The 16,414-nt window shown below is 38.7% G+C and overlaps 1 protein-coding gene across 3 annotated transcripts in view; it reads right to left on the reverse strand.

The window, feature by feature from the left end:
• The window catches only part of PLCB1 (phospholipase C beta 1), a 694,965-nt gene that overhangs the window by 88,730 nt on the left and 589,821 nt on the right, over nucleotides 1–16,414 (reverse strand). For all 3 annotated transcript variants that reach the window (XM_059039231.2, XM_059039234.2, XM_059039236.2), the window contains exons 25-26: nucleotides 15,204–15,257; nucleotides 3,946–4,165 (exon numbers count right to left, since the gene is read on the reverse strand). In XM_059039231.2, the coding sequence (XP_058895214.1) occupies nucleotides 3,946–4,165; nucleotides 15,204–15,257 (274 nt within the window). The remainder of the gene's footprint in view (nucleotides 1–3,945; nucleotides 4,166–15,203; nucleotides 15,258–16,414) is intronic.

A 16,414-nucleotide genomic window follows, 5' to 3' on the forward strand; every position in this document is an offset into this window, starting at 1 on the left:
GTCAGGAGGCTGGGGGCCCTGGCAGTGGCGGTGGAGAGAATGATAATCCCCCTTTGGGAGAAACAATGTCTAATAAGGACTTTTTAAGGCTTTTATTTTTTTACGTGGCATGTAGAAAGTAATTTCTAGCTACATTTCTCCTGTACACTCTGCTGCATTGATGATTCTGTAGGGGGAGTTGAAAAGGTGATGAATTTTGCTTCTGTGTGATGTAGATTGACAACGGAGAACATTTGCGGATGTCATGGGCCAGCAACACTCCCAGCTGACATGTTCTGTTTCTTGACATCTTTTAATAGCAAGATTTGTTATTAAAATAAATTTCTTTGGGGGCTGAACCAACTTCATTGATATCTCCACCCAAAATGGCACTTTGGTTCCAAGAGAAAGGAGGATGAATTGGGTTCATTCTAAAATATTTATCAAGTGCTCACTCTGTGCAGGGGGACTTTCTTTGAGTTATTCATAAAGAATTACATAGATATTTTGACGTTTAGGACTAATGTTGAAACAGAACAAAGCAATTCTCACTAACATTATTGTGTTAAAACATACGGTGTGATTCCTTCAAATTTTGTGCTCTTACTTCTGTAGGACAAATAGAATGAGAGACAGTGTTGGAAACGGGGTACCAAGAACAGGTCTGTTCTTTTCATTTATATGGAAACCGCTGCAGAAAGAACCACCTAAGATACCCAGCACATCAGATTTGGTCTCCATGTTTTCACTTGTGGCCAAGTGGAACGAGTAGAAGAGGTTTCTTGAATCAGCTGGTGCTAATTCCTCTTACTTTCTCTTTGAATTAGACCAACACAATGGTGCCACATGGAGAGGCAGTTGGTAGAAGCTAGTGTTAGGATCCTATTTTTTCAAATAAGGGATGCAGAATTCCCTCAAAGGTTTCTAAACATCAAAATCACATGGCAGCACTGAGGTGGCCCTCCATCCTAGCATGAGTACAAGTCTATTTATCAACATCAGAGGAGAGGAGCCTTGGAAGAGTGACCTCTGTCTTGGCATGAATACGAGATACATTTATAATCTGCTGCAGCAGGAAGTTGGTGTAGCCAGAACATAAAGTGTTGCTTCAGTGAGCCACAACCACCATAGCAGAGGCAACAGGGCAACATTTCTTGACCACTCAGCAGGTGCCAGAGACATTCTGCTTTACTTCTGGCTTTCACAACAACCCAGCTAGCAGTTGTGACCACCTCCTGTTTACATTTGAGGAAATTGAGTTTCAGTGAGACAATTTTCCTAAGGACACAGTATGGGGGAGCAGTAGTGCAGCTTACCCAAGGACAGACATCTAGAAAACAGCAAAGACTGCGCTCTGAGAACAGCACAGTGTGTGATAGAAACCATCTTTGAATGATCTGTTCTTCACATTATGTGAAAACTCCGTTGAGACTACAGATATTTGAATAAGAAACTGATCTAATATAATGTTGTACATATGAAACATATAATGTTATAAACCAATATTACCTCAATAAAAATAAATCTAAAAATTATTTATTCATTAGAAAATATAAGCCCATTACATATTAATATATTTTGTGAAAAATAACTATACTTTCAAAACAAGAAGAAAATCAGTGAGATTTTAAAAATCTCAGTGGCAAAGAAAAAATGAATATAATGGACATTATGTCCATTTATTACTCTGAGGAATTTTCAGGATTTTAATGTGTATCATGGGGGGATGGGAAGTGGACAGACATAATCAGACCTCAGTGTCTTTGCCTCTTGAAGAAAAGTTTCTCCTGATGTATTTTTTAATCAAGATGCTTAGGGATTTTTGTTTGTTTGTTTTTTGAGGGAAAGTAAAGAAAAATAATCAAGGGACGAATGTTTCTGCATCTTCTCCAAAAACAGGGTTGAAGATATTATCCCCTGTTGCCTAATGTTGCCTGTGTATGATCCAAGAGATGAATTATTTTGTAATTTAATACCAGGAAAATGTTTGTCCCTCTTGGAAAAGCAAGTTTCCTTTAATCAGATAAGGAGAATTATCTAACCCGTATTTCCTTTTCTCAGAAGCTAAGAGCTAACTTTAGTGTTCAAGGGCAGAAATTACATTAAATGGTTACTTCTGTCCAGTCGAAATACAACACTGGTCACATATTTGATTTTTTTCCACATATGTGATTTGAAATTTTTAGAAGCCATCTTAAAAAGTAAAAAGAAATGAGTGAAATTAATTTTAATAATACATTTTACATAGCTTGATTATCAAAAATATTATTTCAACATGTAATTAAAATCAATATACATCAATATAAAAATATGAGATTCTTTTTTTTTTTTTTTTTTAGTGAAGTTTGAATTCTGGTGTGTTATTTTATACTTGAAGCACATTTCAATACCAATGAGTCACTGTTTGTGGTTAATGACTCATATTGGACAGCAGATGTGCTAACTCGTAGACAGTCTGTGTGCATATGTATGTGTGTACATTTCTTTTTCTATTTTTATAGGATTTTTATACATGTCTATGATATTACTTTAATATTCTATTGGAAGTTTGCAGGATATGACTTATAAATAAATGAATACAGGAATAAACAAATGACTACATACATATCACTAAGATCAAAATTTAGAAGTTTTAGACCAAGCTTTGCCTGAACTGTTTTGTAACTGTGGGTAAACGTTAAGCCTTTAGTTTTCAGATTCCTCCTTGAAGAAGTGATAACAGTTCACCTAGATGGCTTCTAAGGCTGCTCCAGGCCTAAAAAATAATGATTTTGCTGCTTTTAGAAATCCAAGTACTGGGTTTTGATTGTGCTTTTAAATTAAGCACATGTTAAATCATATGTCACAAGATGCATCTGAAAAATGCCTCTTACCTTTCTCTCTAACCTGATTGGATTGTTGAATAAGGAAGTGAAGGGAAGGATGGAACAGCCTGCCTGACTCTTAGCTTCTATGCTCACATAGTTTCCCCACGTTACTACGTTAGGCACTTTGGGGTGATAACTGAGTAGGTTGTGTTCACTGCTGTGTCCCCAGGGCACACAGAAAGCGCTCAATAAATATTGGTTGAATGAATGTGTGAGAAACGCTTCTCCCCAGCACGGTCTGAGTACATGGGGCTGTGGGGACTCTTAGGCCCCAAACAAGGATTATCTGTACAGGGCTTTGTGGGTTTCAGATAGGGCAGCAAAGGGCAGTAGAGGTTCTCTTTTCAGTAAGACAAACTGCCTCTTCAGCTTGGTTCTAGTCCACAGCAAAATGTCAGAGCCCCCAGGTTGGCAGCTGCAATATGGCAAGTCAGCCAGTTGGTCTTGGGCCTACAGGCTAGAACTCAAGGGTAGGACTTCCTGCATATCTAGTCTCAGAATTTGGTCAAATAAAGAAATTCAGTCTACAAGCAAAAGTGAGCTGAGAGGACACAAAACTGAGAGTAGAGGGAGTTGGGTGGCTTTCCTTCTTACAGTGGTATAGATCCAAAACGTGGTGCAAAACACTGAAAATCCATCAACTAAACTTCAATTAAAAAAAAAAAAAACAACTGTCAAGCAAAGACTGACAACTTGCAAAGGAATAAATATAAATTGACAATAAATGTTCCAAAAAATTCAACTTAATAAGGAAATGAAAATTAAGATACTAACGGCATCACTTTTTTCTCCATCAGTTTGCACTTTCATATCTTGCTGGTAGTTACAAACTGAAACGGAAAAATCTTTAAATTGATCTAGGGATCCCACTTCTAAAATTTTAAGAAAATAGGAATATATGAAAAGGTTTATACATACATATTTATTAATACATTTCTTATAATAGCAAATAATCAAAAACAACACTTACATTCATCAATAAAAAATCATTTAAATTAATTGTAGTTTGTCCATTCCAAAAAAAAACCACTGAAAATCCATGTAAATGACTCTCCTCCTTTATACTATAAAACAAACCCAAAATACCCCTTCAACTTACTTTTTCTTACTATCCTTTTTGGCTGTCTTTTCCAAAGCTGCCCTCCTTCGCAAGTAGTCATTCTGGATTTCATTATATTTTGTAGTGTGCTCTTTGATGAGGTCAGTGGTTTTCTTGTGGTGTCTCTTAACCAGGTCTTTCATTTCTTTGTAGTGCTTCTTTTGAAGTTTCACAAACGACTTCTGTTGCTTTAGCTCTTCAATTGTCTGCGCTTCTACTTCTGCAACAAATGGGTATGAGAGCTGAGAGGCCTGGAAGGGCTGAGAGGACAGAGCAGTTGTTGTTGAGCAGTATTTTTCTGACCCCAGCCCACTGGACCTTGAGAGTAGAGCTTGGAAGTCAAACGTATGTTCCAGGCTGGCTTTGTGGCTTGCTAACTTTGTGACTATGTTACCAAATTTCTCAAGGACCCAATTTCTTTACTCATAATTTTTTAAAAAGTTTGGGTTCCCTAGAAACAGAGTCCAAGAGAGTGATTCAGGTACATGTGATTTACCAAGGGGGGCTCTCAGTAGGAGGGGAGTGAGGGCAGCAGATACAGAAGTAGCTAAATAAGGATGTGGTCTCGGCTGGAGTCCGGCTTCTGCCTGATCCCTCGGGGAGCTCTTGAGCGTGAACTGTACTACAGAGTTAGTCTCACCTTGAGGCAAGAAAGCCAGCTTTTTGTCTATTTGGAAATGTCAGTTGTGGGGAGGCATAAGCTCCTGGAGAGAGGGCTTCCTTTTGGCTGAGGGCAATTTTCTTTCTTTCTTTTTTTGTAAAAGATCTCCCACACAATCTTCAGCTATCCCTGTGGTTTGCAAATGGCACTGCTCCTGCTTTTATATAAATTTTTGATGCCTAGAGCATCAAATGTATCAGGGCATTGTCAGAGACATAGCTGTGTAATAAATAGCTCAAATGGATATAATGAGATATGCTCCATGATCAACAGAGTAGCAAGATATTTATCAGATAAGAAATCCCTCTTCATGATCAGTGTGCCTTCCATGAGGGCAATTTTCAAACGCAGAGGAAGCTATGATCTGTTAGTAGCCAAAGTTTACTACAGCTGGGAGCTGGGTGCCACAGATGGTAAAGGGGAATTTGGTGGGAACTAACAGGATCCACTTTAAAGATCACACAATTTCTACTTTTTAGGGTTGTTATGGTGATGATGAAATAAAAGAATTAATGCAAAGTTTTTAACATAGTTTCTAGCAGTGTGCCTGTTAGAGGCTTAACAAATGATTGTACAGGTTCTACAGCACCATTTCTAAGGGGCACTATTCACAGTATAGATATTGTAGGTTTGTATATTTATCACAACGTTGCTCCAGTATAGATCAGTCAGGTGAGGGAAGGTCCTTGCTGTGATTTGCCCAAAGGCACCATAAGGGTTGGTGGTAGTTTATATCACTACATAGTGTTTTTTGTTTGTTTGTTTTTTTGCGGTACCTGGGCCTCTCACTGTTGTGGCCTCTCCCGTCGCGGAGCACAGGCTCCAGACACGCAGGCTCAGCGGCCATGACTCATGGGCCCAGCCGCTCCGCAGTGTGTGGGATCTTCCTCGACCAGGGCACGAACCCGTGTCCCCTGCATCGGCAGGCGGATTCTCAACCACTGCGCCACCAGGGAAGCCCTACACAGTGTTTTATTTAATGCCAAGAAAACATTTAATGTGACAGAGCTTGATTTGAAAACAGTCTGTGTTTTACTGACTTGTTTAATCAATTGTAAGAATATGCATTTTAAAAATATGTTAACATTTTTAAAACTAAGATGCATCGTGTAGTCAATGGGGTGTCACAATTTGTTGGTGCTTTTCTTTCTTGGCCATCTGTGAGTAGTGAGGTACCTTAAAAAGGATGGTGCCTTAAATTCAATGAATTATCATTTATTTAGACCTAGATTAAGTCATAGTTCACATGTTTTCAGCCTTTGATGTGAACTTTCTGCTTCTGGGAACAAAAATAAGTTAACATAAATATTTAGAACTGTCAAGAGATTCAGAAATAATATATGCCATGAATAACTACAGACCTGAATAGCAAATGATATATCTAGTGGATAAACATTGAAATCAGAATAACAATTTATGTTCTTAAATGATAAAGTCTTTAAGCAATTGAAATGTGTTTCCCTTTTTAATAATATATCTGTTCTTCTGACATTCGATTCCTTTTGAGAAAGAGGTCAGGGAGAGAATCAGGTACATTTATTTAATGGTTTCCCTCAGGCCCAGATGGACTCATTAAGGTTGCATAATGACTGATTATATTAAAATTTATAATCCTAAGGAATTGCTGCAGTTTTGGTGACAGATTCAACCTCACTTCTTTAAAAATGGTGTGCAGTACATCAGCTGTGGCAAGTTTAGCAACAGGGTTCAAGATGTTCCAACCAATGACTAAAAATAATTCCATGGAAAGTATTATTTTTTTAAAAAGTCTGTGGATGAAACACTATTGTTTGAATATGTCCTTAAGCATAAAGGTAATGTCCATTTATATAAGGAAACAAATACCACTCATAAACCACCCAGAGATAATCACTGCTAATATATTGATATAGACACCCACCTTTCATCTATGCATTTGTGTATTTTTAAATAATATTGGAATCATGCTCTTATTTACACTTCTGTCTCTTGTTTTATGTGTGAACATTGTATTGTTTCCCATGGAATTAAATCTTTATACACATTTTCTTTCTTTTTTTTTAACTTCTTTATTGGAGTATAATTGCTTTACAATGGTGTGTTAGTTTCTGCTTTATAACAAAGTGAATCAGTTATACATATATACATGTTCCCATATCTCTTCCCTCTTGCATCTCCCTCCCTCTCACCCTCCCTATCCCATCCCCCTAGGTGGTCACTAAGCACTGAGCTGATCTCCCTGTGCTATGCAGCTGCTTCCCACTAGCTATCTATTCTACGTTTGGTAGTGTATGTATTTCCATGCCACTCTCTCACTTTGTCACAGCTTACCCTCCCCCCCACCACATCCTCAAGTCTATTCTCTAGTAGGTCTGTGTCTCCATTCCCGTCTTACCTCTAGGTTCTTCATGACTTTTTTTTTCTTACATTGCATATATATGTGTTAGCATATGGTATTTTTTTTTTTCTCTTTCTGACTTACTTCACTCTGTATGACAGATTCTAGGTCCATCCACCTCACTACAAATAACTCAATTTCATTTCCTTCTATGGCCGAGTAATATTCCATTGTATATATGTGCCACATCTTCTTTATCCATTGATCTGTCGATAGACACTTAGGTTGCTTCCATGTCCTGGCTATTGTAAATAGAGCTGCAATGAACATTTTGGTACATGACTCTTTTGGAATTATGGTTTTCTCAGGGTATATGCCCAGTAGTGAGATTGCTGGGTGATATGGTAGTTCTATTTGTAGTTGTTAAAGGAACCTCCATACTGTTCTCCATATTGGCTGTATCAATTTACATTCCCACCAGAAATGCAAGAGTGTTCCCTTTTCTCCACACCATCTCCAGCATTTATTGTTTCTAGATTTTTTGATGATGGCCATTCTGACCAGTGTGAGATGAGATCTCATTGCAGTTTTGGTTTGCAATGATTAATGATGTTGAGCATTCTTTCATGTGTTTGTTGGCAATCTGTATATTTTCTTTGGAGAAATGTCTATTTAGGTCTTCTGCCCATTTTTGCATTGGGTTGTTTGTTTTTTGATATTGAGCTGCATGAGCTGCTTGTAAATTTTGTAGAATAATCCTTTGTCAGTTGCTTCATTTGCAAATATTTTCTCCCATTCTGAGGGTGGTCTTTTGGTCTTGTTTATGGTTTCCTTAGTTGTGCAAAAGCTTTTAAGTTTCATTAGGTCCCATTTGTTTATTTTTGTTTTTATTTCCATTTCTCTAGGAGGTGGGTCATAAAGGATCTTGCTGTGATTTATGTCATAGAGTGTTCTGCCTATGTTTTCCTCTAAGAGTTTGATAGTTTCTGGCCTTACATTTAGGTCTTTAATCCATTTTGAGCTTATTTTTGTGTATGGTGTTAGGAAGTGTTCTAATCTCATACTTTTACATGTACCTGTCCAGTTTTCCCAGCACCACTTATTGAAGAGGCTGTCTTTTCTCCACTGTATATTCTTGCCTCCTTTATCAAAGATAAGGTGACCATATGTGCATGGATTTATCTCTGGACTTTCTATCCTGTTCCATTGATCTATATTTCTGTTTTTCTGCCAGTACCATACTGTCTTGATTGCTATTGCTTTGTAGTATAGTCTGAAATCAGGGAGCCTGATTCCTCCAGCTCCATTTTTCATTCTCAAGATTGCTTTGGCTATCCGGGGTCTTTTGTGTTTCCATACAAATTGTGAAATTTTTTGTTCTAATTCTGTGAAAAATGCCAGTGGTAGTTTCATAGGGATTGGATTGAATCTGTAGATTGCTTTGGGTAGTACAGACATTTTCACAATGTCAATTTTTCCAATCCAAGAACATGATATATCTCTCCATCTATTTGTATCATCTTTAATTTCTTTCATCAGTGTCTTACACTTTTCTGCATATAGGTCTTTTGTCCCCTTAGGTAGGTTTATTCCTAGATATTTTATTCTTTGTGTTGCAAGGGTAAATGGGAGTGTTTTCTTAATTTCACTTTCAGATTTTTCATCATTAGTGTGTAAGAATGCCAGAGATTTCTGTGCATTAATTTTGTATCCTGCTACTTTACCAAATTCATTGATTAACTCTAGTAGTTTTCTGGTAGCATCTTTGGGATTCTCTATGTAGGGTATCATGTCATCTGCAAACAATGACAGCTTTACTTCTTCTTTTCCAATTTGGATTCCTTTTATTTCTTTTCTGTCTCTGACTGCTGTGGAGAAAACTTCCAAAAGTATGTTGAATAACAGTGATGAGAGTGGGCAACTCTGTCTTGTTCCTGATCTTAGTGGAAATGGTTTCAGTTTTTCACCATTGGGGACGATGTTGGCTGTGGGTTTCTCATATATGGCCTTTATTATGTTGAGGAAAGTTCCTTCTATGCCTACTTTCTGCAGGGTTTTTATCATAAATGGGTGTTGGATTTTGTCAAAAGCTTTCTCTGCATCTATTGAGATGATCATATGGTTTCTCTCCTTCAGTTTGTTAATATGGTAATATCACATTGATTGATTTGTGTATATTGAAGAATCCTTACATTCCTGGAATAAACCCCACTTGATCATGCTGTATGATCCTTTTAATGTGCTGTTGGATTCTACTAGTATTTTGCTGAGGATTTGTGCATCTATGTTCATCAGTGATATTGGCCTGTAGTTTTCTTTCTTTGTGACATCTTTGTCTGGTTTTGGTATGAGGGTGATGGTGGCCTTGTAGAATGAGTTTGGGAGTGTTCCTCCCTCTGCTATATTTTGGAAGAGCTTGAGAAGGATAGGTGTTAGCTCTTCTCTAAATGTTTGATAGAATTCGCCTGTGAAGCCATCTGGTCCTGGGCTTTTGCTTGTTGGAAGATTTTGAATCACAGTTTCAATTTCATTACCTGTGATTGATCTGTTTATATTTTCTATTTCTTCCTGATTCAGTCTTGGCAGGTTGTGCATTTCTAAGAATTTGTCCATTTCTTCCAGGTTTTCCATTTTATTGGCATAGAGTTGCTTGTAGTAATCTCTCATGATCTTTTGTATTTCTGCAGTGTCAGGTGTTAGTTCTCCTTTTCCATTTATAATTCTATTGATTTGAGTATTCTCCCTCTTTTTCTTGATAAGTCTGGCTAATGGTTTATCAATTTTGTTTATCTTCTCAAAGAACCAGCTTTTAGTTTCATTGGTCTTTGCTATAATTTCCTTTATTTCTTTTTGATTTATTTCTGATCTGATCTTTATGATTTCTTTCCTTCTGCTAACTTTGGGTTTTTTTTCGTTCTTCTTTCTCTAATTGCTTTAGGTGCAAGGTTAGGTTGTTTATTCGAGATGTTTCCTGTTTCTTAAGGTAGGATTGTATTGCTATAACCTTCCCTCATAGAACTGCTTTTTCTGCATCCCATAGGTTTTGAGTCGTTGTGTCTTCATTGTCATTTGTTTCTAGGTATTGTTTGATTTCCTCTTTGATTTCTTCAGTGATCACTTCGTTATTAAGTAGTGTATTGTTTAACCTCCATGTGTTTGTATTTTTTACAGATCTTTTCCTGTAATTGATATTTGGTCTCATAGGGTTGTGGTTGGAAAAGATACTTGATACAATTTCAATTTTCTTAAATTTACCAAGGCTTGATTTGTGACCCAAGATATGATCTATCCTGGAGAATGTTCTGTGAGCACTTGAGAAAAATGTGTATTCTGTTGTTTTTGGATGGAATGTTCTATAAATATCAATTAAGTCCATCTTGTTTAATGTATCATTTAAAGCTTGTGTTTCCTTATTTATTTTCATTTTGGTTGATCTGTCCTTTGGTGAAAGTGGGGTGTTAAAGTCTCCTGCTATGATTGTGTTATTGTTGATTTCCCCTTTCATGGCTGTTAGCATTTGCCTTATGTATTGAGGTGCCCCTATGTTGGGTGCATAATTATTTACAAGTGTTATATCTTCTCTTGGATTGATGCCTTGATCATTATGTAGTGTCCTTCTTTGTCTTTTGTAATAGTCTTTATTTTAAAGTCTATTTTGTCTAATATGAGAATTGCTACTCCAGCTTTCTTTTGATTTCCATTTTCATTGAATATCTTTTTCCATCCCCTCACTTTCAGTTTGTATGTCTCCCTGGGTCTGAAGTGGGTCTCTTGTAGACAGCATATGTACAGGTCTTGTTTTTTGTATCCATTCAGCCAGTCTATGTCTTTTTCGTTGGAGCATTTAATCCATTTTCATTTAAGGTAATTATTGATATGTATGTTCCTATTACCATTTTCTTAATTGTTTGTTATTGTAGGTCTTTTCCTTGTCTTGTGTTTCCTGCCTAGAGAAGTTCTTTTAGCATTTGTTGTAAAGCTGGTTTGGTGTTTCTAACTCTCTCAGCTTTTGCTTGTCTGTAAAGGTTTTAATTTCTCCATCAAATCTGAATGAGATCCTTGCTGGGTAGAGTAATCTTGGTTGTAGGTTTTTCTGCTTCATCACTTTAAATATGTCCTGCCATGCTCTTCTGGCTTGCAGTTTCTGCTGAAAGATCAGCTGTTAACCTTATGGGGATTCCTTTGTGTGTTATTTGTTGTTTTTCTCTTGCTGCTTTTAATATATTTTCTTTGTATTTAATTTTTGACAGTTTGATTAATATGTGTCTTGGCGTGTTTCTCCTTGCATTTATCCTGTATGGGACTCTCTATGCTTCCTGGACTTGATTAACTATTTCTTTTCCCATATTAGGGAAGTTTTCCACTCTAATCTCTTCAAATATTTTCTCAGTCCCTTTCTTTTTCTCTTCTTCTTCTGGGACCCCTATAATTCGAATGTTGGTGAGTTTAATGTTGTCCCAGAGGTCTCTGAGAGTGTCCTCGGTTCTTTTTATTCATTTTTCTTTATTCTGCTCTGCAGTAGTTATTTCCACTATTTTATCTTCCAGGTCACTTATCCGTTCTTCTGCCTCAGTTATTCTGCTATTGATCCCATCTAGAGTATTTTTAATTTCATTTATTGTGTTGTTCATCATTGCTTGTTTCTTCTTTAGTTCTTCTAAGTCCTTGTTAAATGTTTCTGGCATTTTCTCTATTCTATTTCCAAGATTTTGGATCATCTTTACTATCATTATTCTGAATTCTTTTACAGGTAGACTGCCTATTTCCTCTTCATTTGTTAGGTCAAGTGGGTTTTTGTCTTGCTCCTTCATCTGCTGTGTGTTTTTCTGTCTTCTCATTTTGCTTATCTTACTGTGTTTGGGGTCTCCTTTGTTGCATGCTGAAGGTTCATAGTTCCTGTTGTTTTTGGTGTCTGTCCCCAGTGGCTAAAGTTGGTTCAGTGGGTCATGTAGGCTTCCTTGTGGAGGGGACTAGTGCCTGTTTTCTGGTGGATGAGGCTGGATCTTGTCTTTCTGGTGGGCAGGCCCACATCTGGTGGTGTGTTTTGGGGTGTCTGTGGCCTTATTATGATTTTAGGCGGCCTCTCTGCTTATGGGTGTGGTTGTGTTCCTGTCTTGCTAGTTGTTTGGCATAGGGTGTCCAGCACTGTCACTTGCTGGTCGCTGAGTGAAGCTGGGTGTTGGTGTTGAGATGGAGATCTCTGGGAGATTTTCGCCATTTGATATTACGTGGAGCTGGGCGGTCTCTTGTGGACCAATGTCCTGAATTGGCTCTCCCACCCCAGAGGCACAGCACTGACTCCTGGCTGCAGCACCAAGAGCCTTTCATCCACACGACTCAGAATAAAAGGGAGGAAAAGTAGAAAGAAAGAAAGAGGATAAAATAAAATTATTAAAATAAAAAAATAATTATTAACAAAAAAAAATTTTAAGTAAGAAAAAAAAACGGATGGACAGGACTCTAGGACAAATGGTAAAAGCAAAGCTATACAGACAAAATCTCACACAGAAGCATACATATACACACTCACAAAAAGAGGAAAAGTGGAAAAAGTAATATATTTTGCTCTCAAAGTCCACCTCCTCAATTTGGGATGATTTGTTGTCTATTCAGGTTTTCCACCAATACAGTGTGCATCAAGTTGATTGTGGAGATTTAATCTACTGCTTCTGAGGCTGCTGGGAGAAATTTCCCTTTGTCTTCTTTGTTCGCACAGCTCCCGGGGGTTCAGCTTTGGATTTGGACCCGCCTCTGCATATAGGTCGCTGGAGGCCATCTGCTCTTCGCTCAGACAGGACAGGGCTAAAGGAGCAGCTGATTCAGGGGCTCTGGTCACTCAGGCCGGGGGCGAGGGATGGGCACGCAGTGCAGGGCGAGCCTGCGGCGGTAGAGGCCGGCATGACGATGCACCAGCCTGAGGTGTGCCGTGCGTTCTCCCGGGGAAGTTGTCCATGGATCATGGGACCCTGGCAGTGGCGGGCTGCACAGGCTCTGGGAGGGGAGGTGTGGAGAGTGACCTGTGCTTGCACACAGGCTTCTTGGTGGCGGCAGCAGCGGCCTTAGCATCCCATGCCCGTCTTTGGGGTCCACACAGATAGCCGCGGCTCGCGCCCGTCTCTGGAGCTCCTTTAAGTGGGGGCTTAATCCCCTCTCCTCGCACACCAGGAAACAAAGAGGCAAGAAAAAGTCTCGTGTCTCTTCAGCAGCTCCACACTTCTCCCGGACTCCCTCCTGGCTAGCCATGGCGCACTAACCCCTTCAGGCTGTGTTCACACCCCCAAATCCAGTCCTCTCCCTGGGATCCGACCAAAGCCCGAGCCTCAGCTCTCAGCCCCTGCCCACCACAGCTGGTGAGCAGACAAGCCTCTCGGGCTGGTGAGTGCTGGTCGGCACTGAACCTCTGTGCGGAAATCTCTCTGCTTGGCCCTCCGCACCCCTGTTACTGCACTCTCCTCCGTGGCTCTGAAGCTTCCCGCTCTGCCACCCGCAGTCTCTGCCTGCGAAGGGGCTTCTAGCATGTGGAAACCTTTCCTCCTCCACAGCTCACTCCCACTGGTGCAGGTCCCGTCCCTATTCTTTTGTCTCTGTTTATCCTTTTTTCTTTTGCCCTACCCAGGTACGTGGGGAGTTTCTTGCCTTTTGGGAGGTCTGAGGTCTTCTGCCAGCGTTCAGTGGGTGTTCTGTAGGAGTTGTCCCACGTGTAGATGTATTTCTGATGTATCTGTGGGGAGGAAGGTGATCTCCGCGTCTTACTCTTCCGCCATCTTCCCCAAAGCACCCGAAGGGTTCTGTGAAGCCAGGGGGGCTCAAGGGGCTGTGCTTGGTACCAAGGTGCTGGTCCAGTATAGACTCCATGTAACCTCAGATGGATTTTTCTGATATCCTGCCAACTATGCCAAGCAATGTTGATGGAAATAATCAATAAACAATCTTACTGTCTCTGTATCTAGTTCGCTGAAGGACACAGTTAAGAACAATTTTCAAAGCATTAAAGCATCCCATGACAAACGCTTCTGGCTAGCGCTTCTAGTCATCCTAGGGGGTCAGTTCAAACTGCAGTTATCCACAGTTCTATAGGCGGATTCTGCGAGTCTCTGGAAGAGGCACCAGACTCGTCGTCCTGCGTTACCATGCAGGTCTCCTTTGCAGATAGGCAAGTTGCCTCCGTCCCATTTCTGCAGAACATTGGATCGCTGGGGTAGAAATGGAAAGCAAGCTACTGTCGTGGGAATCAAGGTCTGTTCGCGCAAAGCTTCGCACTTAGTGGGCCCTAAACACATGTTTTCTTTGCATACATTCCTGAAATACGTTTTTGATGCATATTTTATGTATTATTTTGGTGAAATCATAAATACACATCCCTCTCAATTTTCACAAAGTGAAGAGGTTTCTGTAGCACCACTTAGATCAAAATCAGAATATTATCAGCACCCCAGAGGCCCTCTTTTCGGTTCCAGCCCTCCCTCCCACCCCCTAAGTATAATCCAAATCCATGTTTCTAAGAACACAAATTACTTTTGCCTGTATTTGAACTTTGTGTAGCTGGAATCATAAAGAATGTGCTCTTTGGTGTCTGTCCTCTTTTCTTCAACATTATGTTGTGAATTTTATCCATGTAGTTGTGTGTAATGGTAGTTTATTTCTATCTCTGTATCCTATTTTATTCTGTGACTATACCACAATTTATCCACTCTACTGCTTACGGATATTTAAGTTGTTTACAGTTTTTGGTTCTTATCCATAGTGATGTTTTCTGTGTACATTTCTGTTGTATGTTGGGCCAACATGCTATACACAGCTACATACTGCTAATTGTATTAAAGAAAGCTTGTACCAATTTTAGTCCCACTAGTTTAAGAAATTAACCAAATATAAAATATTCCCAAACTGTATCATCATTCTTAAACTCTGTGTATTCTATGGTCACAAACAGTTCATATTCTGCATTTCTAAAATGTGCTTTATTGTGGGTACTTTGGGAAGTTTGCATTCCTGTTCACTGTGTCACATTTCCAGTATGAAACTATTCCTTGATTCCAAAATATATCTTGTGAAATTATGTTATTTTTTAATACCAGTAGGGTCCTATTTTCCAAGTATGGTTACTTCTCTGTGATTATATTGTGTAACATGGCTTGAAGTAAGATGTATCTGTAGATGGTTTTAGAAGAGAAATATGAATGATGTTATATTTCAAAGATGAAATCTCCTCTTCTTTAAATACTTACCCTGTGTAATATTCAGCTGCCTAATTCCATAGGGGAAAATGGTGGTATTTACCTGTTAAAACACTCTGAATAAGATCTTCTGTTTTGGCAGGTGCCTTTACAGAGCCTGAAATAAAATAATAATAATAATAATAATAGCCTCTTTTAACTTTTAAAATTGTTTTCTACCTGTAAAACAATGTTTGGCCCTTTACTCTAAGTCTATTTATGGAGAAATTACAAATTGTGGGAGAAAATTATCTTAAAAATATTCTAAGAAATGTCTTCATTTTGTAACTTTGGGGCAAACCTAATTAAATGTGAATCTATATGCTCCAGTTATAGAAAGGCCATTCCTCCACTTTGAATCAAAACTCTGTCAACAAATTCAGTTTAGGCTACTGCTACCTTCTGGCCATAACAGGAATGACAAGTGATCTTTTAAAAATCAAAGGCTGACCAGCAGGCAGGAATAATGTTGCAGGCAAGATCCATTAGAGGGTGCCAAAATCACTGCACAAACGTTTAAGGAGAAACAGGATAGTTGCATAGTCTCAAAATGTCTCCACTAAGATAGCAATTAACTATAAAGGGGAAAATTGTAACTTTCAGTGGAGAAATCTGGTAGATGGCATCTTAACCAAGTGATCCAACATGACTGATGATGAGACACAGCAACATCAGATACCCCTGACATAATGCTCTCAGAACAGCATTGCTTCTGTGTTCTTGCCAAAAATGCGTAATTTTAGTTTAATCATGAGAAGACATCAGGCCAACACAAATTGAAGGATAATCTACAAGACAACTGACTCTTCAGAAGTGTCAAGAGAATGAAAGACAGGACAGACTGAGGGACTGTCATAGATTCAAGGAGGCTAAGGAGACATGACAATTAGTACAATGTGGGATCCTGATCTGGAACCTGGGACAATCAAGGACATTAGTGGAAAGCAGGTGAAGTTCAAACAAGGTCTGTGGTTTAGTTCAGGGTATTGTGCCAATGTTAATTTCCTGGTCTGACTCTGACAGATGTTAATGCCAGAGAAGAGGGGTCCAGTTTTGCAATGTATCCTGTGTTATTTTAAAAATTATTCTGTAAGTCAAATGATTCTAAAGCACTCAGGTAATAAAATCAAATGCTAAAATGCTAACTTCTCTTTTACTCTAAAAAGCACAAGGTTATATTCACTATTTAAATTAATTATTCATATTCTAGAAACACACTGAATGTTTGTATTTGGTATATAAAAACTTCATTTGAAAATATCATTTCTTTTTATA

Source organism: Kogia breviceps, chromosome 14 (assembly GCF_026419965.1).
Source record: "Kogia breviceps isolate mKogBre1 chromosome 14, mKogBre1 haplotype 1, whole genome shotgun sequence".
In the NCBI taxonomy this organism is placed as follows: domain Eukaryota; kingdom Metazoa; phylum Chordata; class Mammalia; order Artiodactyla; family Physeteridae; genus Kogia; species Kogia breviceps.